Here is a 22,492-nt window from a genome sequence, read left to right on the forward strand (position 1 = left end):
TGTTGAATAATAGAGGTGATGGTGGGCATCTTTGTCTCATTCCCAATCCTAGGGGGAAGGCTTTCAGCCTCTCCCCCTTGAGTACCATGCTGGCTGTGGGTTTTTCATCTATGCCCTTTATCATAGTGAGGAAGTTTCCTTCAATTCCTACCTTTTGAAGTGTTTTTTATCAAAAAGGGATGTTGAATTTTGTCAAGCTTTTTCAGTTTCTATCAAGATGACTATTTTGATTTTCCTCTTTTGATTTGTTAATGTGTTGAATTACATTAATTGATTTTCTTATATTGAACCACCCTTGCATGCCAGGAATGAGTCCCACTTGGTCGTGGTGTTTAATTCTTTTAATGTGCCTTTGGATTTGATTTGCAAGTATTTTGTTTAGGATTTTTGTATCTATATTCATTAGGAAGATTGGCCTATAGTTTTCCTTTTTTGTAGTGTCTTTATCTGGTTTTGGTATCAGAGTGATATTAGATTCATAAAGTGAGTTAAGTAATGTTCCTTTTTCTTCAGTTTTTTGAAAGAGTTTGAGCAAGAATGGTGTCAACTGTTTTTGGAAAGTTTGGTAAAATTCTACTCTGAAGCTATCTGGCTCTGGGCTTTTATTTGTAGGTAGGTTTTTGATGACTGATTGGATCTCTTTGATTTGTGATTGGTTTGTTGAGGTCTTCTATTTCTTCTTGAGTCTGTCCTGGTTGTTCATGTGTTTCCAGGAAATTGTCCATTTCCTCTAAATTGTCTAGCTTGTTGGCATACGTTATTCATAGTATCCTCTTATGATTTTTTTTATTTCTTCAGGATCTGTAGTAATTATTCCCTTCTTATTTCTGATGCTGTTTATTTGGGTCTTCTCTCTTTTTGACTTTGTCAGTCTAGCTAAGGGTCTGTCAATATTGTTAATCTTCTCAAAGCACCAACTTTTGGTTTTATTTATTCTCTCTATTGTTTGCTTGTTCTCCAGCTCATTTATTTCTGCTTTAGTCTTTGTTACTTCTTTTTTTCTACTTACTTTAGGGTTTGCTGATCATTTTCTAGCCTCTTCAGTTGTTCAATTCAGTCTCTAGTTTTAGCTCTTTCTTGCTTTTTGATATATGCATTTAGAGCTATAAATTTCCCTCTTAGCACTGCTTTCACTGCATCCCACAGGTTTTGCTGTTGTGTTCTCATTTTCATTCATCTCTAGATATTTACCAATTTCTCTTGCAATTTCTTCTTTGACCCACTGGTTGTTTAGGAGTGTGTTGTTTAACATCCATATATTTGTGAAAGATCTGGTTCTTTGGTGGTTGTTGATTTCTAGTTGCATTCCATTGTGGTCAGAGATTGTGCTTTGAATAATTTCAATCTTTTTAAACTTATTAAGATTTGTTTTGTGTCCCAGCATATGATCTATCCTGGAAAATGTTCCATAGACACTAGAGAAGAATGTATATCTTGGTACTTTGGTATGTAATGATCTATATATGTCTACTAAGTCTAAATCATTTATCATATTGTTTAGGTTCTCAATTTCCTTATTGGTCCTTTGTCTAGTTGTTCTATGTATAGAAGAGAGTGGTGTACCAAAGTCTTCTACTATTATTGTAGACATGTCTATTGCTCCCTTCAGTTTAGCCAATGTTTGTCTCGTGTATTTTGGAGCTCTTTGATTGGGTGCATAAACATTTATAATTGTTGTTTCTTCTTGGTGAATTATCCCTGTTATTAATATATAGTGTTGTTCTTTATCTCTTATGACATCTTTGCATTTAAAGTCTATTTTGTCCAATATTAGTATAGCTACCCCAGCTTTCTTTTGATAGCAGTTTGTGTAGAATATTTTTTCCATCCTTTCACTTCAATTTCTTTATGTCTCTGGGTCTAAGATGAGTCTCTTGTAAACAGCATATCGCTGGGTCATATTTTTTAATCCATTCTATCGGTCTGTATCTTTTAATTGGAGAGTTTAATCCATTCACATTCAAAGTTATTACTGTGAAGGGAGTTCTTGAACCAGCCATCTTATCCTTTGGTTTTAGTTGTTATATCTATTTTTCCCCCTCTCTTTTTTTCTCTTTAAGTTACCCTTACTAAAATCTCTTCAGTTCCGTGCCCTTCTCCACACCTCTCTCTCCTTTCTTTTTTTTCTCAGCTGGTAGAGCTCCCTTTAGTAATTCTTGCAGGACACATCTCTTGTTAACAAATTCTCTCAGCATTTGTTTGTGAAAATTTTAAACTCGCCCTCAATTTTGAAGGAGAGTTTTGCTGGATAAAGAATTCTTGGCTGGCAATTTTTCTTTCAGAATCTGAAATATGTCATACCACTGCCTTCTCGCCTCCATGGTGCCTACTGGGTAGTCAATACTTAGTCTTATGTTGTTTCCTTTGTATGTGGTGAATTGCTTCTCTCTTGCTGCTTTCAGAACTTTCTCCTTCTCTTCAGCATTTGACAATCTGATCAGAATATGACTTGGAATGGGTTTATTTGGATTTATTCTATTTGGAGTTCATTGGGCATCTTTGATTTGCATATTTGTCATTTAGAAGGGTTGGGAAATTTTCCCCAAGAATGTCTTCTAGCCCTTTACTGTTCTCTTCTCCTTCTGGGACACCAATGATTCTTATATTCATGTGCTTCATATTGTCCATCATTTCCCTCAGCTCCATTTCAAAATTTTTTTATTGTTTTCACCATTCATTCTTTTGTGCTTTCACTTTCCATCACCCTAACTTTGAGGTTGCTAATTCATTCCTTTACTTCTTCAAATCTGGTGTTATGTGTGTCTCAAGAATATTTTTAATTTGATCAACAGTATTTTTTAATTTACTCTTGAAAATTCTTCTTTATGCTCTTCTAGGATCTTCTTCATGTCCTTTATATCCTGAGTCACAATACTGATATTTGTGTGTACTTCTTTGATTAATTGCTCCAAATTTTGTGACTCTTCTGGCTTTTAATTTGTTCATTTGGCTTGTCCATATCTTCTATATCCTTCAAGTGCTTTGTAATTTTCTGCTGGCTTCAAGGCCTTTGCTTGTCTTGATAAGGTTATTTGGGGAAGTGCAGAATTAATTGAGTATTTATATATAATTTGATTTGCTGGAGTGCAGTTTCCCTAACCTACCAGCAGGTAGCACTCTCAGCAGGTCTTTCTTGAACTTCTCCTGTGTGGCGGACAGAATTCAAACTGGGTGGGGAATGAACCAGTGAACCATATGCTCTGGGGAATCCCAGTCCTGGGGCTGCAACATGGGCCCCAAGCAGGTAGGCAGGGAGCCTGATCAAGGGCACCCTGCAGGTGGGATGTGGGCCCAGCCTGTTGGTTCTCTGCCTGCCTTGTGCCTGCGTGTCTGTGGGATGTGGGAGAGGCTCCCAATTGCCATTATTGTGCCTCTCCCTGTTGCACACCCTCCATCCCCCACCCCCACCCCGGACTTGCATGGGGGTAAAGCAATTGCAGCCCACCAGGTTCCCTCATGGAAGCTTCCTGCTGTTTGGCTGTGGAGGATCACCCCCCAGCAAACTGTCAAGGTAGGTGGACAGGACTGGAGAGCTGCTGCTCACTCCCCTGCCCTGTGGTGGTTTTGCTGCCGCCAGTGGGCAGGGGGGGTAGGTCTGGATGGGGAACACACTCACTGCGACCCTCCAGCCACCACCTCTCCTCCATTTTTGTCAGGTATTCCCTCCATGTACTGTGGGTTACCCTCTATGGCCAGTCACACCCCAGAACCATGGTCCCTGATGTCCTCCGGCCCCTTTCTAGTTACTCTGATGAAGGAGAAGCCCAACCACCTCACCTACTCTGCCATCTTACCCTGCCTCATTTTTGGACTCCATATTAGGAAGCCTCCTTGGCTGCCAGAGCCATGGCCTCCAACCTTGCATCTATCAAAAGGTGATCATTTGATCCCTGTCTTTACTTTTTATTTTTCAACTAGTTCAGCAGTAGGAAATAAGGGTGCTGTTAGCCACATCAGAGACCCAACACATTCAATAACCACTAGATAGATTAAAACTCACCCATGGAATTGAGGACAGACATGCAATCTAGTTGCTCAGAGGACCATGATGTAATCACCCAGGGCAGACAGTGGAGAAGGCCAAGGCCCACAGAGCACCGGCATTCATGGGGAGGATGGAAAAGAGAACACAGAAGACGGCACACAGAGGTAGAAAGGAGACCCCAAAGGTGCCAGCACCTCTTCCCTTACTTGCTTGTTCCAGGGCAATCATTTTGCCCACAGTGATGTGAGGACTTTTGAGATATCTTGAGAGAGAGAATGAAAGATATATAAGGAGAGAGGTACCCAAAGGGAGAGTCAGACAGAGAAATAGGAGCAGTGCCAGAGACTGAGACAGAATCAGAGAGGGTGAGAGAGATTCAGATGGAAAGCTGGACACAGAGAGGTTCACAGTGATAGTGAGGGAAGCAGCATCACAGGAAGGGAGCCCGAGATCCAAATAGGCAGGGAGAATTGGAGGGGAAGAGGGAAGGTGGGGAATGAGGAAACTAAAGGCAGAGCCAGGCTGGTAAAATCAATCATTGATATGAATCATGGATATGATTCCATCTACCTAGCCCTGATGGATTGAACTGTGTTTGAGCTGGAGGAGGAGGTTGTATCTTCAGTTTAGGTTAACAACACTCATCAGCACCCCCTCTGGGAGCTCAGTCTAGAGAAGAAACACACTCCTAATGATGATGCATTGTGGTTTATGCAGGTACAGGGAGGATGTCTAACTGCAGAAGAGCAAATGTCTACAGGGAGGGAAGAGGTTAGTGAACACTTCAGAGAAGAGGAGACATCAAGTATGAGGTTGATGGATGAAGGAAGTGATCCAGGTCTATAAGAGTGAAATAACATAGCAGGCAGGTGCAATAATCCGTAGTAGCATGGGGCTTGGTGACACAGGTAGTTCTTGCTTGGCAAGCAGGAAGGGGTACGTGGCAGGAAGCAAGTCTGCAAAGTAAAGGGACAGTCAGATGATGGAGGGCCTTGAATGCTAGGTTATAGAGTATACTTTTGCATGTGGATGCTGGGGAGCTACTGACAGAAGGATGGAATGGAGGGGCCCACGAGGAGGCTGCAACTGTGGGGGCAAGAATGGGTGAGTTTTACCCAGGAAAGCTGCAATGGCTGCAAGAAGATTCTAAAAATATTAGGACAGTAGTATGGACAAGACATAATGACTAATTAATGAGAGGGTTAAGCAAAGAGAGGTTCCTCTCAGCTTGGATGAATGGAGGTACTAGCAATGAATTAAAGACCACAAGGGAAGAAACAAGTTTGGAGAGGAGGAGAGAAGTTCCATTTTGAAAATTATGTGAAAAGGTTGTGGGGCCTCCAGAAGGAAACATCAGAAAGGTGGTTGATATAAGTATCAGGTGCCTAGGAGAAGGGACTGGGCTGGAGAAAAAGTAGGGAATCACTGGTATATCCATGATACTTGAACTCATGGCAAGGATGTCACTATCAGGGAAGTACGTATAGCTCCTGAAGATATTCTAACTTACTCACTAGGACTCGTACAAATACCATTGACTGACTACTATGTGTCTGGCACTGCACTAGGCACTTGCCTTGCATTATCAGGTTATCTCACTTAATCCTTACAACAGCTTTCAAGGTGAGGACTATTAATCCCATTATCTGGACTGAGAAAACTGAAACCAGAGAATTTCACTAATTTGGCCCAGTCAGACAGCTCATAAGACAGACCTGAAAGGATCTTCAAAGTCTGTGCTTTCCCTACACCCCCTTATTGCCTGTGGTGTTTGAGCTCGGGAAGCATCCTGTGGCTCCAACTGGAATGGCTGCAGACATCTGAGGAGAGGACGTGGGCTGCATCACCTGCTCTGTGGGACCACCTGGAGTGACCTGAGGCCCATCACACTCCCATCAGGAGGGGAGAGCTTGCTTGACACTAAGCACTTAGTCTAGGCAGATATGTTCAGTCCCTCAGTGGGTGGAGAGCTGCAGGTTCAAAGGGAGCCCCTAGAATTCACGCAATAGTGGAGAGCTGGGGGGCCCTGGTCCCTAACACCCTCAGACCCTAGTCTCTTGCAGATCCTGATCCCTGCATTCCTGGACTCTCCAAACCCCCAGACCAGGCCTGAGCTGAGCCTGGGTGCTGCCTTACAGATGTTGAATAATTCAGGTCCCAGCCTGAGGTGTCAATTTCAGTTGCTCTGAAATTGCATGTTTCCATGAGCACAGGTGTCCTCAACCCTGTAATTAAGTTAATGAAAAAGGCAAAGGGGGAGGGGCCCCTCTGCCCTGTGCACCAGACCCCTCAGGGCCGGAGAAGGATCCGAGCCCCTGCCCCTTGTTCTGTTGAGAGAGCACCAGGTTCACCCAGAGCCCAGGTGTGGGGAATGGAGGGAGATGACAGGGAAGCTGAAACAGAAATAGGAGAAAGGGAAAGGGAAGGGAAAGAGACCTAGAGAAGAAGATCAGAGTCAGGGAAGCAGAGAGAAGGAGACTGAGAAGGGGTTACAGAGATAAGACAGAAAGAGATAGAGACAGAGAGGCGGGACGTGGGGTTGGGGGATACATAAAAAGGACAAAGGCAAAGTCCAGAAGAGACAAGGCCATCAGAAAAGGAGGAAGAGCAAACACCAAGGACCAAGTACTGAAATCCAAGTCTGGTACAAATGGAGGGTTAGATGACTAGAAGAGCCACGGCACTCCCTGTGGGTAGGCATGCCCAGCAGAGATCTGTCTTACCTCTGACTTGCAGGTACTGTCCACATCATACTTGCTACCATAGCCTTTTGCTGCCCTAGTCGGGCCAGGAGGCCTCTCCCCCCAGAAACTTCTTCTGGCTCCATATATCCCGGCTGCAGCAGGGCCATGGGGCCAGGGAGCCGCTGCCTCAGCCTCAGCTTCTTCTGCTCCAGCCTGAGCCTCCTGCTCCTGCTCCTGCCAGGTATGAAGCTCCGACCACCAGCCCTGGCCCCTCCTGATGTTGCTGCTGTTCCATCTTCCCCAAATCTCTCCCCACATGGTCTCTAGCTTTTTCTGCACCACCTGTGCTGGGAACAAGTTCTCTATCTGGGGGTGTGGAGCAGGGGTGCCGTAGAGCGTGAGAGGAGACTTGCCTGGCTGGGGTGGGAGCAGTGACTGGGGGAGCTTCTCTGAAAGGACTGGAAAGGTCAGAGGGGCCAAATCTGAAGGGTCTGGAATGCCAGGCTGCTTGCAGGCAATGGGGAGACCTTGGGAGGTTTTAAGCAGGTACCGGCTGGTAAGATTTGCATTTTTAAAAGTGTTATCTACCAGAAAAGTGGAAGATTGGTTACAGCTCGTGAGTCTGGGGCAGAGAGAGGAGTGAGGAGGTGGCTGGCAGCTGTGGTCCAAAAGAGAGAGGATGAGGCCTGAGCTGGAAAGGAGCTTGGATTCAAGAGAAGCTTAATGGCAGAACCAACAGGATTTGGGATTGGTTGGGCTGCAAGGGGAGGGGACAAGAGAAGGGAAGGATATTCCCAGATTTCCAGCTGGTGTGACTGGGGGGCACTGTTTGCTGAGATGGGGAACACATGATCAATAAGGAGTAGGTTTCAGAGTATGGGGGGAGGAGATGAGTTCCTGTTTTGGAACTACCAAGTTTAAGGGCCTGGTAAAACATTCAGGGGTGGACTGTGGTATATATGGGTACTCAGGAATAAAATGTGGGTTGATGAATGAGGAGTGTGTAGAGAGTCAAAGACAGAATTCTGGGGAATAATATTTGAGTCAGGGCCTGAGGAAAATATGGTATGTCACAAAAGCCTCAGAAAGGGGGTGTTTTCAGGAGGAGGGAACGACCCATAGTATCAGAAGCTTTGAAGATACTGACTGAAGTGCAGGTGAAGACGTGGAAACAGGTTTGAGAGACTGGAGGGGCAGGACAATGGGGTTCAAAACACCTGGGTGAGAATTGGGACTCTTGGGGCCTATTTGAGCTCCTCTAGTATTTGTGGCAAGGCAGACAGAACAATCCAGATTATTGGAAAGAGTGCGGTAGAAACCTCCTGACGGCCTAGCACCAACAGTCTTTTGCATGGGATGGGAGATGAGACCAATTTGCCCTATGCCTTCACCCCATTCAGCCCTGGAAGCAAGTCAGGGAGGGACTAGAACCACAATTAGAGGGACAGAGGGCAGGCATTCATCAGAGTGTAAGATAGTGGAGCAGGCGTCAGGGACCCAATCTTGTAGGGGTGGAGGGTATGAGCAGAGGGCCCTGGACTGAGGCCCTGAATTGACAGCCCTTCTTACTGGTCACCCAGGGTGCCTGGGATCCGAGGGCAGGCTGGCTCACAAGCTGTTCCGGGACCTCTTTGCCAACTACACAAATGCCCTGAGACCTGTGGCAGACACAGACCAGACTCTGAACGTGACCCTGGAGGTAACATTGTCCCAGATCATCGACATGGTACGTTGTGGTAGTGGGGCAACTGGGGAGTGTGCCTGTAACAGGGTCAAAGAATGAGAGGGTGAGAGTCTGAGACTGTTCTCCAAACGGTTCTTTAATATTCATATTAATATTAACAACAACAACAGCTACCACCTGCTGCTGTACCCACAATGTGCCCAATTCTGCACACTTGATCTCACTGAATCCCTGTTAGGCAGAGATTATCACCCCATGTTACAGCTGAAGAAACTGACGTCCAGAGAAGAGAAAAGTGAAGTCCACTAAGGTCACCTAGCAAGGTCAGACCTGGGTGGGAACTGGGCTGCATGGACAAGCTGGGTTTCTGGGTGCTGACTAGAGCTCTGCAGGTGAGTATGCATACACAGGGGAGGGTATACAAATACATCAGTGCCCACTCCCTGCCTCCCACTAGGATGAGAGGAACCAGGTACTGACGCTGTACCTATGGATCCGACAGGAGTGGACAGATGCCTTCCTGAGATGGGACCCTGAGGCCTACGGTGGCCTGGATGCCATCCGCATCCCCAGCAGTTTTGTGTGGCGGCCAGACATCGTGCTCTATAACAAGTATTGCCCACTTGGGCCTATCCCCCTTCCAACCCTCCCTACACTTGGCGTTGGCTCTGAGCATGCACTGATCAGTCCCTTCACTCTTACAGCCAACCCGGTTGCTATGCCACCTTGGAAGATTTTCCCCAGGATCCTTCTAAGCTTCTAGGAGTTCATAGTCCCTGCATGATATCTCCACTTTAGGCTGTTCCAAACCAATCCAGACTGAACGTCTCCTGGGAACCCACTGTGTGTCTCTTGCAAAGAGGGGCCTGGGCCCAAGTGCCTCACTCTGGCACACTCTATCCTTCCAAGGCCATTCCCAGGGATTCTGACTTAATTATCAGGGCTGAAATCAGTCCCCATTCCCACCCCACCCCCAAAAAAGAAAAAAAAAAAAAATTGCTCTGATTCTCTTGTGACTTCTCTAGGGGCCTGCCTGGGGATCTATTTCCTCCAGGGCCTAAGCCCTCCAGATTGCTCCTCCATGTCACCTGCCTGAAGAGGTTCTTGGTCTCACAGCCAACACATGGCTCTGATATTTTCCTGGGGTCCCTCTACAATCTTTCCAGATGATCTCTAAGGGAACTCACTGTGCCACCCATGGCCACCTTCGAGTTTTACAGAAACCCTCTTGCACTGCCCTGGGCCAGATCTATGCCCCTTGTGGGCAGTTGGCCCTACTTCCCCCGGAACCCTTCTAGGCCTCGCTATGGCACCTTCCCCCTTCCATGCTGCACCCCTCTCCACCCCCGCCGCCGGCTTTGTGTCCTTAGGGCCCCCTCTAGTCCCCACCCAGGGCTCTGTGATCCCCAGGGCCCATTTGGGGACCAGCCCTGTCGTCCGTCTCCCCGCAACTGCTCCTCAGCCCCTGCCACCTCAGCGAGCCACCCCTTCCCCACCTGCCCGCAGAGCGGACACGCAGCCTCCGGCCTCAGCCAGCACCAACGTGGTGCTGCGGCACGACGGCGCGGTGCGCTGGGATGCGCCGGCCATCACGCGCAGCTCGTGCCGCGTGGACGTCTCGGCCTTCCCGTTCGACGCGCAGCGCTGCGGCCTGACGTTCGGCTCGTGGACGCATGGCGGGCACCAGCTGGACGTGCGGCCGCGCGGCGCCGCCGCGGGCCTGGCGGACTTCGTGGACAACGTGGAGTGGCGCGTGCTGGGCATGCCGGCGCGGCGGCGCGTGCTCACCTACGGCTGCTGCTCCGAGCCCTACCCCGACGTGACCTTCACGCTGCTGCTGCGCCGCCGCGCCGCCGCCTACGTGTGCAACCTGCTGCTGCCCTGCGTGCTCATCTCGCTGCTCGCGCCGCTCGCCTTCCACCTGCCCGCCGACTCCGGCGAGAAGGTGTCGCTCGGCGTCACCGTGCTGCTGGCGCTCACCGTCTTTCAGCTGCTGCTGGCCGAGAGCATGCCGCCGGCTGAGAGCGTGCCGCTCATCGGTGAGCGGGCGAGCGCGCGGGTTGCTCCCAGGACGCGCCGTGCGGGGGAGCCCTTCTCCTCCCGCACAGTCCCCCTCCCCTCCTCCGCTGACGCGAGTGGGGCTCCACCAGTGCAGGGTCAGCGAGCGCAGAGCTCCGGCCCGAGCAAGGAGGGAGGAGTCAAGGCCGGAGACCGCTTCGATCCGCAGAGACGCCCCATCTTGGGTGTGTGAGAGAGGGGGTGCTTCTGGGGAGTGTGGCTTTGTGTTGAGATTGAGGGGAAAGGAGTTAGGCCCCTTCCAGGGAGAACACTCCTCGCCGGCACGCTTGGGGAAGACACAAGCTTTTTCCAAGAACTTGATGGTGTAGTTGGAAGGTTGATGTCCCCGATATGTGACAATGATAGGTAAAATATATTGCGCACTCCCTGTGCACTCGGCACTCTCCTAAGCGCTTGAGGTTTGTTAACTCAGGTAAGCATCACCAAAACCTATGAGGTAGGGCCTATTGTTATCTTTGTTAACTTGCCCAAGGTCATGCCCATACTATATAAGAGCATGGCTTTCGTGGATCTTGTATAAGAGCACCCTCCAGCAGTGTGGGGGACACTTAGGGAACAAGTAGCTTCTGAGGACTGACTTGTAGGAATGAAGGGCAGGGAGACCTTAGCCCTTACCACCTTCTTGCTTCCATCCGTTGGGCTTCATGGTTGGGTTTATTCCTGTTTGTGCCTTGGCATTGGGGAAGTTCAGGGACTTGCATTCGTGTTTTGGGCCCCAGCTCACTCTCTTTCCTGCAGGGAAGTACTATATGGCTACTATGACCATGGTCACATTCTCTACAGCACTCACCATCCTCATCATGAACCTGCATTACTGTGGCCCCAGTGTCCGCCCTGTGCCAGCCTGGGCTCAGGCCCTCCTGCTGGGACACCTGGCACGGAGCCTGTGCGTGCGGGAACGGGGAGAGTCCTGCGGGCATCCCAGGCCACCAGAGCCGCTCCCCAGCCCCCAGCCTCCTGAGGGAGGAGCTGGCCCCCCAAAAGGCCCTTGCCATGAGCCGCAGTGTCTGTGCCACCAGGAAGCTCTACTGCATCACGTAGCCACCATTGCCAACACGTTCCGCAGCCACCGGGCTGCCCAGCGCCGCCATGAGGACTGGAAACGCCTGGCCCGGGTGATGGACCGCTTCTTCCTGGGCATCTTCTTCTCCATGGCTCTGGTCATGAGCCTCTTGGTGCTGGTGCAGGCCCTGTGAGGGGCTGGGATTGGGGCCCAGGGATCTGCTGTGGCCACAGCACCTCCAGGCAGGGATGGCAAATTCCATGGTGGTTGTTAGCCTTCAGACAGGCCAGCCAGTGTCTCCCCACTTTGCCCAGGAGCCTGGGACACCCTCCCTTCAGGGTTAGCACTACTGACTTCACCAACCATGAGGGAGCATTTGTTGGCTACCTACCCTAATCTCTAAAAGAAGTCAAGAGCACTTCCTCTACCCTAATTCCTAAAGAGGAGGAAACTCTAAGAAGGGTCAAAATCAAAGTAGTCTTGGAAGGACAGAGTTGAATATCCATGCTGGGTGTTGGAGCTTTTAGTGGGGAAAGTACAGACTATTACATAAGGACAGAACTGCTCTAGTTTCTCTCTTCTCATCCTTCCCAGGCATCTGCTGTTATAGAGACTAGGTCTTGCCTAGCCCTGCCTAGGAGCTCAGGGAAGGGGGCTGGGATTCCTGGTCTAGTTTCCAGAGCAGAAGACCATACAGAGATTTGGCACCCAAGCCCCAACTCATAATAAAGTAAATACGTGTCTAGCACTTCCTTGATATCCTGTCTTGTCCTAGGGGTCCATGGTGGTGGAAGTTGGGAATCCAGGAACCTTACGACTCAGATCAAGACAATAATTACATCCATGCTGAGAAGAAAATGATGGGATTTGATTGAGACCCTAGTAGAGGGCCCAGAGCTCTCTCTGCCATCTCCTCTGCTCTCTGTCATCTGGAGTTAGTCCACCCCATTCCCACACGCTGACATTCTGAGAACTCGAAAGTGTCCAAGGTAGGGGCCATGCGGGGACCAGCCATTCACAAGATAATTTGTTCTTTTCTGGCTTTCACACATTTCCTGGAGCTGTCTCTGTGCCTACCCTGGAGACTGATAGATGAGACCCAGTCCCACCCACAGGAAGCTTATACTCTTGCCTGAGAGACAACACATGGTAGAGGGAAGCACCCAGGGGCTATGGGATCACAGAGCAGGGCCCCTAACCCAGAAGGGGGGAGAGGTCAGAGAAGGCTTCCTGGAGGAGCAAACAGGAGCTTTCCAGGGGGACGTATGAGGCATTTGAGTAACACCAGCAAGTATCATGGTCAAGTGCTTTCCTCCACAGATGTTCCCAAACTAGCTGAAGCCTCCTCAATCTCCAGTGAGTTGCTGCCTGTCCTGGAGTCCCCCCACTCTATTCAGAGTCTCACACCTTGAGCATGGGGTAAGGTTCAGTCTCCAAATTCTCTCGTTCTTCCAACAGAAGGCCTGGCAGCTGCCAGAGAAGAGCCCAGAGTTCCCTGCAGATGGGGTCATTAGGGATCTTGGCTACATTTAGAGCATACACGTGGCCAGAATCCTTACATTGGGGAAAGGAGGCAGGCACGGCTGTTCAGTGTCTGATGGATCCGAGTAGGCCTGGACTCGCTGGGAAGGCCTCCACCACAAGGAACCAGAGCAACAGCAGGAGGGACCAGAATCCAGAGATGGGGCCCTGACCCATGGCTGCTAGGAAAACAGAGACAGTGAAAGAGAGAAGGAGAGGGAGAGAGAGAGCTGGATGAAGTGAGGTACATGAAGAAACAAGATGAAGAGAGACAAGCAAGTGAGATGAAGAGCAAGAATTTAGGGAGGAAGGTAAATGGAGATGAAGAAACCAATGAGAGCCCCAGTTCTTCTTCCAGAGGTCATGAGGTCTAACCCCCTGCCTTCTGTTCACACAAATGAGGCATGGCAGGATGGTACAGAACATGGACTGGGAATCTGGGTGTGATCTAGTGATGCTGAGCTTTGCTTCTCTGCACAATCCCTGGTATGAGAGGTGCTGGCTGGACCTGGGGTCAAAACGCTGAAGTTCTACAGTGTTTTTTGAAATTGCACCATCAGAACTGAAGATGAGGTCTGAGTTGGAGGCTGGAGACCTGACTTCTGGTCCTGGCTCTGCCACTAACTCCCTTTGTTAACCTGGACAAGTGTCTTCTATCTCTGGGTTCCACTTTACTATATAATGAGGATAATCCCTGATCCATCTCCTTCCACCAGAGTAGTGAACAGTAGGATAAAATGAGATGGTGTCTGGGAGGGGTGGCAGCCAGCCTGGGGTGGTGGCTCAGAGTTTGGCTCTAGAGCGAAGCTGTGTGGACTCCATTCCGCCCTTGGCGAGCTGTGTGGTGTGGGGCTAGCCGGTTGCAGGTTCTTTGTGCCTTGGGGATGATAATAGTACTTATACCATTGGAGAGTTCTAGGCCATGGAAAATGGTGGGGAGAAAGTAGAGGCTGAAAAGAGTCACAGATGAGAGGGACCTGGGAGTCATCTAGTCCCCTCTATGCAGATAGGGAGACTGAGAGAGAATGGGTTGGTCGCAGAGTTAGGTCACAGCCTGGTCTACAGCCCAGGTCTCCAGCTCCCAAAGCCTGGCCGCCACCTTGGAAGGTGGGTCTGAGGGAGCCCTGAGGCCAGGAACTGAGTCAGTGGGTTCTGCAGCTGAAGGAGGAGAAGCCCAAGGAAGGACGTTTTGGGGAACAGCACTTCCCTTCCTCATCTCAGTGCAACCTGAATCTCTCCAGGGTCTGATTAGTGGCCTCCTGTGAGGGAGGGGGTAGACCCAGCCTGCAGGGCCTGGGTATAAGCTCCTTCCCACCACCATCCCATACACACACTACACATCATCTGGGAGAGGTTAACACCCCCACAGGTGTCTGATTTTGATTAAGGGGGTGGTTTTCTTATAAGAGGGACATCCGAGTAAGGAGACTGACCATAGGGGAGCCTGCCCATCCCTGAAATGAACCCAACAGATGCCTGCACCCCTTACCTGAATTATCCAGATGGCAGGGCCCAGACTTGCACCTCTTGTCTGCAGGGAAGAAACAGTAAAGAATTAAAGGCTCAAGACCTCTCAGGACAGGAAGAAGCTCAGAGCACTGGAAATGGCAACCCGACTTGGTTTGGGGGGAAAAAAAAGCCGGTGCTTTTCCTTATGGTGGGACCTCAGTGACTAGGTTTGACTTGATCCGTGAGCATCTGGGCTGCAAGGGAGCTGGCCGTCAAAGCCAGGTTCCATTCTGGGTCACTCTGCCTCCCTGCCACACCCACTTCTCCCTCTCCTGTGCCTGGTCCCAGCAAGGAGGGGCTCATTTGTATTCTTTGCGTGTCTTTCTCATCTCCCATCAATGCATCCACTGTCATGATGCCGAAGGTAAGAACCGAAACCACATTGGAGCTTCTCTCATATTAGATGTGGCCCAAAGCTCCAGCTAACTACCTGCCTCTGATTATGAAAACTGAGCCCACCAGCCCCTGGATGTCACTCAGCTGGGAACCGCAGCCCACCAGCCCTTTCAAAGGTCAAGACCCTGGGCTGGTCCTGGCAATTCCTCCTTGGCCATGTCTTAGGGGAATGGACAGGAGGAGCATCCAAGACCTCCCTGTCCACACCCTGAACTAGAATTTAGGGGCACAGACTACAGAAGATAATTTCTATTCAATCTAATAAATGTGCTCCTCTTGGAAACTGAAGCTGAGGCTCCTACTCCTGTCTGACAACAGCAGTCTGGGTGTCAGTACTGTGGCTACAATTTAATTCGCTTTTAGCCTCCTGCTGGAAGAAAAGCCTGGCCAGGTCTGCTGGACCACTCCAAAGGCTGAAGGCCCCTGCCTTGGTCAGGAATCCCTCTTCTACCTCCCAAGAAGACAAGCAGCCAGCTTTGGCTTAGATACCTCCAGGGACGAGAAGTGCACTCCCTCAGGTTATGGCTTCCCTTAGATGGAAGGGTTGGAGGGGCTGGTGGACATGAATGGGTCTTTCTCACTGTTTGTTTGTTTGTAATATTTTTGCTTGTATCCCCTGAAAATGGGGTGAGGCTGGGATTTGCCCGAGTCCCTCTTGGATGGGGAAGCCATCCACCCATGTGCCAGCCTCCTCACCTTTGACGTACTCGCAGTTGTATGTGCTGTGCTTGCCCAGGGCCCGGAGGTAGATGCGGGCAGGCCCCTGGGCCCGTCTGCTGGCGTTGATCACTCGGAAGGTCTCAAAGGGGGGAATCAGCACCTCCTCCTCCCCAGGGAAGAAGGAGTAGCCCTTGATAGGGGCCCCGAGGCAGGTCCAGATGCCGAAGAAGGTGTCCTCACCAAACTGCCGGGCTGCGACATTCTGCAGGGATGCGGAGGCAAAGCCCCCCAGCCTCACGGTGGCCCCAGGTGCTGCTGGCCGGAAGCGCAGGCCGTGAACGCCTCGGAACACCTGGCGGCACCGGGATGGATTCTGGCCCCTGCCAAGCAGCTGCAGGGCCTCGGTGAGCAGGAAATGGAGCGTCTTGAAGGAGAAGTGCTGGAGGTAGTGGGCCCGGGAGCGGCCTGCCTGGCGCACGGCTGCATTGAACTCCTTGTGCAGGGGGCTGTTGGCAGTGTAGGCCAGGAGGGCCACCCCATGCTCACCGCGGAAGCCTAGGGGTGGCGGGGGCAGCCGGGTGTTGCTGAGGCCCCACTCCGGCCCCCAGGCCTGGCGTTCCTGCCACTGGCTGCTTGCCAGCGTCCAGCCGTCGGCGTACACTTTGTTGACCTGGAACTCAGTGCGGTTGAGGTCGGGGAGAGCAGCTCTCATGGCCATTGCACAGCCAGCATACTGGTCATCGAAGGAGGCTAGGGCCATGTCCAGGGGGATTTCTTGAGAGAAGAGGTCCCGTTGTGTGAGGGGGTGGCTCTGGGCATGAGGGGGAGGGAGCGTTAGGGACTGAGAGGACAGTCCCTGGGAGAAAATGGGACTCTCATCATCCAGCCCCCACCCCAGCACCACGTGCACACACTGAGGTGGGGCTTGTGTTGCTGAGAAAGGCCCTAAGGGCCCCAAACACACCTGGAGGGGAAGGGGATGGGGAACTACTGTCTGCAAGCTTCCTAAGACCAGGGTCTGGGGCTACCCCCTCAGGACAAGTGATCCCCAGATAAGCATCAGCATTCTCTCCTCTTTCTGTTTCTCCTTCCAGAGTTCAGAAGAAGCCAACAGCTCAGCTCCCTGCTGGGATGGGAATGGCGAAGGACCACCATCCCTGCCCATACCTGAAGTGCTTCCATGAGGCCCACAGACACAAGCAGCAGAGACACCATGGCAGGAGTCTGCATGTTGGAGGTGACCCTGCACAAGTTACTGTCTCTCTTTGGGTCTCAGTCTCCTTATCTGGAAAATGGGAAAGTTTATCTGTAGAGTTTAATAAACATTAGTTGACACCTACTCTGTGCCACTCCCAGTCTTAGGCAGACAGAGTCACAAAATAGTGGCAGAGGCTCAGAAGAGAAAGAGAGGGCCCTTCTTGCTGGAAGGAACATGGGAGACTTCCTGGAGGAGGTGACAAAGGAACAGGGTCTTGAAGGAGGAACAGGAGAACAAAATCTCAACAAGTGGAGACTTTGGGGTTTAGGGTGAGAAAGGAGTTTTGGGGCAGCAGGAATGGGAAGAGCAAAATACTGGAGGTAGGGACTCTTCGAATGTAAAGAGAGAAGGATGTTTCATCTAGTGTGGCAGAGCTTGGGGTGTGGGAATGTTGGAAAGATTGACTAGGGCCAATTTTGAAGGGCCTTGACTGCCATGGTGAGGAGTCTGGGCTTTACCTGATGGGGAAAGTGAGTCAGGAATGTTAGGTCTGGGCCCTGGGCCCTCCTGCATCTCCCTGTTTTGCAAAACCAGGCTGCAGATCAGACCAAGCCTCACGTTGCTGCCCCCTCCCTTTCTCTATTTTCACGCCACTTTCTTTGTTCTTGCCCATCACTGCCCTCCCCCACTTTCCTCACAGATTTATTTCCTCCCTCCTCACTTCTCCTGTTCAAATGCACAAACCAGGCATTGCCAAAGTTACAAGACAAACTATGTGTAACCCCCTATTGGCCAAAGTTCACGTACCTTACACCGTGTAACCTCCTGATTGGCAAAAAGTCCTGTGAAAAGAAATCCCACCACCCAACTGCGTGCTTTCCCCTCCCCCCAGCAGCCTTTCTGCTGGCGGGGGCCGCCCTGAGGCTTCTCTCAAACAAAACTTTTCTTTGATACCTGCTCATTTGGCTTCGTTGCCCGTCTTTCGAACCAAACTGCCTTACAAGGAACAGGGACAGATCCAGAAGTGGTCAGCTGGTGGGGCCATGGCAGGGCTCCAGAACAGGCTTAGAGCAGGGTCTGGGGGTCCAGAGGTCCTGCCCTCTCTCTGCCGTCCCGTGGACTGAGCTGTCTTCCTTTAAGCCTTCAAGTGCTTCTAGGGCAGGGACAGATATAGATCATTTGGGGAGTGCAGAGGGTGCCTGGAGGGAACCACAAGTCTCCTGCACCCTGCGGGTGGCATGCTGAAGGCTTCAGGAAGCCCCACAAAAAGGCCCTCCCATCATTGGGTCAGGATTGGAACAGACGGTTTCTATGTCGGTGCTTTCTTTCCCCCCTCTATTTATTTTATTACAAAGTTTGGTGGTTTGCAGCTGTGCGTAGCCCAGAAAAACGTGCTCTTAAATTTAATTCATTTCTATGGATGTGAACCCATTATAAGTAGGTCCTTTTGATGACATTACTTCAGTTAAGGTTTGGCCCAGGATGGGTCTTAATCCTATTACTGGAGTCATTTATAAGCAGAATGAAATTGAGACAGATGGGAGAGAAGCACAGAAAGCAAGAAGCTGATATTCGAGGGAACCCAGAAAAGAACCAAGAGGCCAGGAGAAGCTGCCACATGCATTGCACGTGACAGGGGAGCCAGGGACCAAGGGTGCCTAGCAGCCAGCTACAGAACGCTGGTTTTTGGGAAGAAAGAATCACCTTGATGACATCTTCATTGGGACTTTCTCTTAGCCTCAAAACCATGAGCTTATAAATTCCCATTGTTTAAGTCACCCCATTGCATGATATATGTTGGAACACCAAGGAAACTAAAACACAAAGTAATGCATGCTTATTGTTTTTGTTTTTGTTCTTGTGTTTTTAAAAAAGGAGTGTATGAACCACAAAGTCAGGTCCCCTTTCTTCTTTGTCGCTTTACCCTTGCCTGCCAGTGAGGAGGGGGAGACCAGTGATGGCAGTATCCTTCAGGACCTTTTCCTACACTTATACAAATAATGTAATATATAAATACACACACACACACAGACACACACACACACACACACACACAAGCTCACATCATTTTCTGTATACAGTCTGTTTTTGTTTTTTTAATTTTATTTTTTCAAAAATAAAAAGGGAACGTGCTTAGACATACATATTCTATAACCTTTTTTTTTCCCCCAGAAAATGATGTCTCTTGGACTTCTTTCCATGTCAATATAATATATATCTACCTTGTTCATTAAAATGGCAACATGGTGCTTCATAGTATAATTAAACTATAATTTAACCATTTCCTTATTAATATATACATTTTTCCCCCTAATTTTGGATATTACACATAAACTGTAGTGAGTATTCAATTATATAAATCCTTATGTATATATGTGCATATTTTATAGGGAAGATTTCAAGAAGTAAAATGAGATTCAAAGAATATGATATTTTTATTTTGATAGGCACTGCCAAATTGCCATCCAGAGAGGTACCAGTGTGTCCTCCTACCAACAATGAATAAGAATGCCTTTTTCTCCACATGTTTGCCTGTGCTGGATATTATTGATCTTTTTAAAATTTTTCATGTAACTAGTGGGCAAAAAATGCTGTCTACTTTTTAATTTGCATTTCTCTGATCACCAGTAAAATCAATCATAACTTCAATTTTAATATTTTAAGGTTTTAATTTAATATTCTAAAAGGTAATATATTTTCATTGTTCACAATTTAAATAGTACAAAAGTGAATGGTACAGGAGTCGGGCAAGATGGCGGCATAGAAAGGAGTGGAAGCTAAGTAGTCCCTCTGGAACAACTACAAAAAAACAGAAACAACTAGTAAATAATCCAGAATAACTGCAGGGGGACAAACGAGACCATCCACTCATCATACACCAACCCGAATTGGGAGGAATGCCCGAGAACACAGCATAAAATCTGTAAGTAAAACCTGCGGAACCAGGTCGGGAGACCCCCTCCCCCATAGCCCGAGCTGCACAGCCGCGTGGTGCCAGAGAGAAGCTCTCTCCCAGCAAGTGAATACAGCTCAGCTGAGCTCCAACTGGGGTTTTAAGTACCGAGTGTGAACTGCTCACTACAGGTACGCAGCCCCAAAAAACAGACAGAGGCTTTGGGTGACGACTGACCTGGGAGAGCCAGAGGGTTGCCTTGGACTGGGTCTGAAGGGGACTACCTGTTTCTTTTTTGGCTCAGTGGAGAAAGCCCCAGTCATTTTCAGTTTCCAGGGCTGTGACTCGGGGAAGGGTGGAGACACCACAAGCAGAGAGTGAGGCCATTGAAATGCTAATGACCTCCACCTGAGGGGTCTCTCTTCTCTAGGAGGAAAGGGGTAGGGCCCTTTCCATTCAGAACCAGACCCCAGAGCCTGAGGGAACACAGCCATACCTCCTCACACCAGTCAAGAATTATAGGCTGACAGGTGCCACCTGCTGGGCAGAAAAGCACAGTGACCCGAGGCATCAAAGGGTGGAGCAATTTTCTAAGACACACCCGCAGGGAAACCAGATACTGAATATTTCTTCCCTCTGGGACCTGAACCTGTTCTGGTCTGGGAAAACCTGATTTGGATAACCAAGGAAACCATGCCTAGACAACAGAAAATTACAACCTACACTAAGAAAAACAAAGGTATGGCCCAGTCAAAGGAACAAACGTACACTTCAACTGAGATACAGGAATTTAAACAACTAATGCTAAATCAATTCAAAAAGTTTAGAGAAGATATTGCAAAAGAGATAGAGGCTGTAAAGGAAGCACTGGACATGTATACGGCAGAAATCAAAAGTTCAAAAAACCTACTAGTAGAATCTGTGGAAATGAAAGGCACAACACGAGATGAAAGACACAATGGAAACATACAACAGCAGATCTCAAGAGGCAGAAGAAAACACCCAGGAACTGGAGAACAAAACACCTGAAAGCCTACATGCAAAGGAGCAGATGGAGAAAAGAATGAAAAAATATGAGCAACGTCTCCGGGAACTCAAGGATGAAACAAAGTACAATAATATACGTATCATTGGTGTCCCAGAAGGAGAAGAGAAGGGAAAGGGGGCAGAAGCAATAATAGAGGAAATAATCAATGAAAATTTCCCATCTCTTATGAAAGACATAAAATTACAGATCCAAGAAGCACAGCGTACTCCAAACAGAAGAGATATGAATAGGCCTACGCCAAGACACTTAATAATCAGATTATCAAATGTCAAAGACAAAGAGAGAATCCTGAAAGCAGCAAGAGAAAAGCAATCCATTACATACAAAGGAAGCTTCATAAGACTATGTGCGGATCTCTCAGCAGAAATCATGGAGGCAAGAAGGAAGTGGTGTGATATATTTAAGATACTGAAAGAGAAAAACCACCAACTAAGAATCCTGTATCCAGCAAAGCTGTCCTTCAAATATGAGGGAGAGCTCAAAATATTTTCTGACAAACAGACAATGAGAGACTTTGTGAACAAGACACCTGCCCTACAGGAAATACTAAAGGGAGCACTACAGGATGATAGAAGACAGGAGTGTGTGGTCTGGAACACAATTTTGGGAGATGGTAGCACAACAATGTAAGTACACTGAGCAAAGGTAACTATGCATATGGTTGAGAGAGAGATGGGGAGCATGTGAGACACCACAAGAAAGGAGGAAAGATAACGACTGGGACTGTGTAACTTGGTGAAATCTAGAGTATTCAACAATTGTGATAAAATGTACAAATATGTTCTTTTACGAGGGAGAACAAGCAAATGTCAACCTTGCAAGGTGTTAAAAATGGGGAGGCATTGGGGGAGGGATGCAATCAGCATAAACTAGAGACTGTAACTAATAGAATCATTGTATTATGCTTCCTTTAATGTAACAAAGGTGATATACCAAGGTGAATGCAGATAAGAGGTGGGGATAGGGGAGGCATGTTGGACACTTGATATTGGTGGTATTGTCTGATTCTTTATTCTACTTTGATTTAAGGTTATTTTTCCTTTTGCTGCTTCCTAGCTGTCATTTTTTTTTGTTTGTTTGTTTCCTCTTTCTTTTGCCTCTCTACCTTCTTTGACTCTCCCTCCTGCCTTGTGGAAGAAATGTAGATGCTCTTGCTTAGTATGAGCAGAATGTTCAATTAGGATGAACTTAAATGTTTGGAAATGAACAGGGGTGTTGGTAGCAAGATGTGAGAATAACTAACAGCGCCGAATGGTGTGTGAATGAGGTGGAAAGGGGAAGCTCCGAGTCATATATGTCACCAGAAGGAAAGTTGGAGGTCAAAAGATGGAAATGTATAAAACTGAATCCTATGGTGGGCAATGTCCATGATCAACTGTACAAATACTAGAAATCACTTCATGAACCAGAACAAATGTATGACAATACAATTAGAAGTTAATAATAGAGGGGCATATAGGGAAGAACTATATACCTATTACAAACTATATACTACAGTTAGTAGTATTTCAACATTTTTTCATAAACAGTAACAAACGTACTATATCAATACTAGGAGTCAACAATTGAGGGGGATTGGTTAGGGATAGGAGAGGTTTAGAGTTTCCTTTTCTTTTTTTCTTTTTTCATCTTTCACTTTATTTCTTGTCTGGAGTAATGAAAAGTTTCTAAAAATTGAACAAAAATTAAGTGTGGTGATGGATGCACAGCTGTATGAGGGTACCCAGGGGCAAGTGAGTGTACACTTTGGATCTTTGGATAATTGTATGGTATCTGAACAATCTCAATAAAAATGAAAAAAAAAAAAAAAATCAATAGCAAAAAAAAAAAAA

General features: G+C 48.4%; 2 protein-coding genes across 2 annotated transcripts; one reads left to right on the forward strand and one right to left on the reverse strand.

Annotated features, from left to right (window-relative positions):
• Positions 1-8,050: 8,050 nt before the first annotated feature.
• CHRNA10 (cholinergic receptor nicotinic alpha 10 subunit) lies at positions 8,051-12,153 on the forward strand. The gene is made up of 5 exons (XM_037839753.1): positions 8,051-8,081; positions 8,250-8,395; positions 8,811-8,965; positions 9,860-10,392; positions 11,171-12,153. The coding sequence occupies exons 1-5, from the start codon at positions 8,051-8,053 to the stop codon at positions 11,626-11,628; spliced, it is 1,323 nt and encodes a 440-aa protein (XP_037695681.1). The 3' UTR covers positions 11,629-12,153.
• An 869-nt stretch (positions 12,154-13,022) lies between these two features.
• Positions 13,023-16,751, reverse strand: ART1 (ADP-ribosyltransferase 1). The gene is made up of 4 exons (XM_037839754.1): positions 16,683-16,751; positions 15,558-16,332; positions 14,446-14,487; positions 13,023-13,135 (listed from the first exon to the last, which is right to left on the reverse strand). Exons 1-4 carry the CDS (start codon positions 16,749-16,751, stop codon positions 13,023-13,025), a joined length of 999 nt encoding a protein of 332 aa, XP_037695682.1.
• Positions 16,752-22,492: the final 5,741 nt, after the last annotated feature.

Source organism: Choloepus didactylus, chromosome 6 (assembly GCF_015220235.1).
Source record: "Choloepus didactylus isolate mChoDid1 chromosome 6, mChoDid1.pri, whole genome shotgun sequence".
NCBI classification, from domain to species: Eukaryota; Metazoa; Chordata; class Mammalia; order Pilosa; family Megalonychidae; genus Choloepus; species Choloepus didactylus.

What these genes read in the sequence shown, in the direction of transcription:
- CHRNA10 (XM_037839753.1), top strand. Translation starts at nt 8,051, where the DNA reads ATGCCTTCACCCCATTCAGCCCTGGAAGCAA. An exon ending in CCATTCAGCCCTGGAAGCAA is followed by an intron (nt 8,082 to 8,249) that starts GTCAGGGAGGGA and finishes CTGGTCACCCAG; the next exon opens with GGTGCCTGGGATCCGAGGGC. An exon ending in TGTCCCAGATCATCGACATG is followed by an intron (nt 8,396 to 8,810) that starts GTACGTTGTGGT and finishes GCCTCCCACTAG; the next exon opens with GATGAGAGGAACCAGGTACT.
- ART1 (XM_037839754.1), bottom strand. Translation starts at nt 16,751, where the DNA reads ATGCAGACTCCTGCCATGGTGTCTCTGCTGCTTGTGTCTGTGGGCCTC. An exon ending in CAACTGCGAGTACGTCAAAG is followed by an intron (nt 14,488 to 15,557) that starts GTGAGGAGGCTG and finishes TCTTCCCTGCAG; the next exon opens with ACAAGAGGTGCAAGTCTGGG. An exon ending in CTGCCATCTGGATAATTCAG is followed by an intron (nt 13,136 to 14,445) that starts GTAAGGGGTGCA and finishes TTTTCCTAGCAG; the next exon opens with CCATGGGTCAGGGCCCCATC.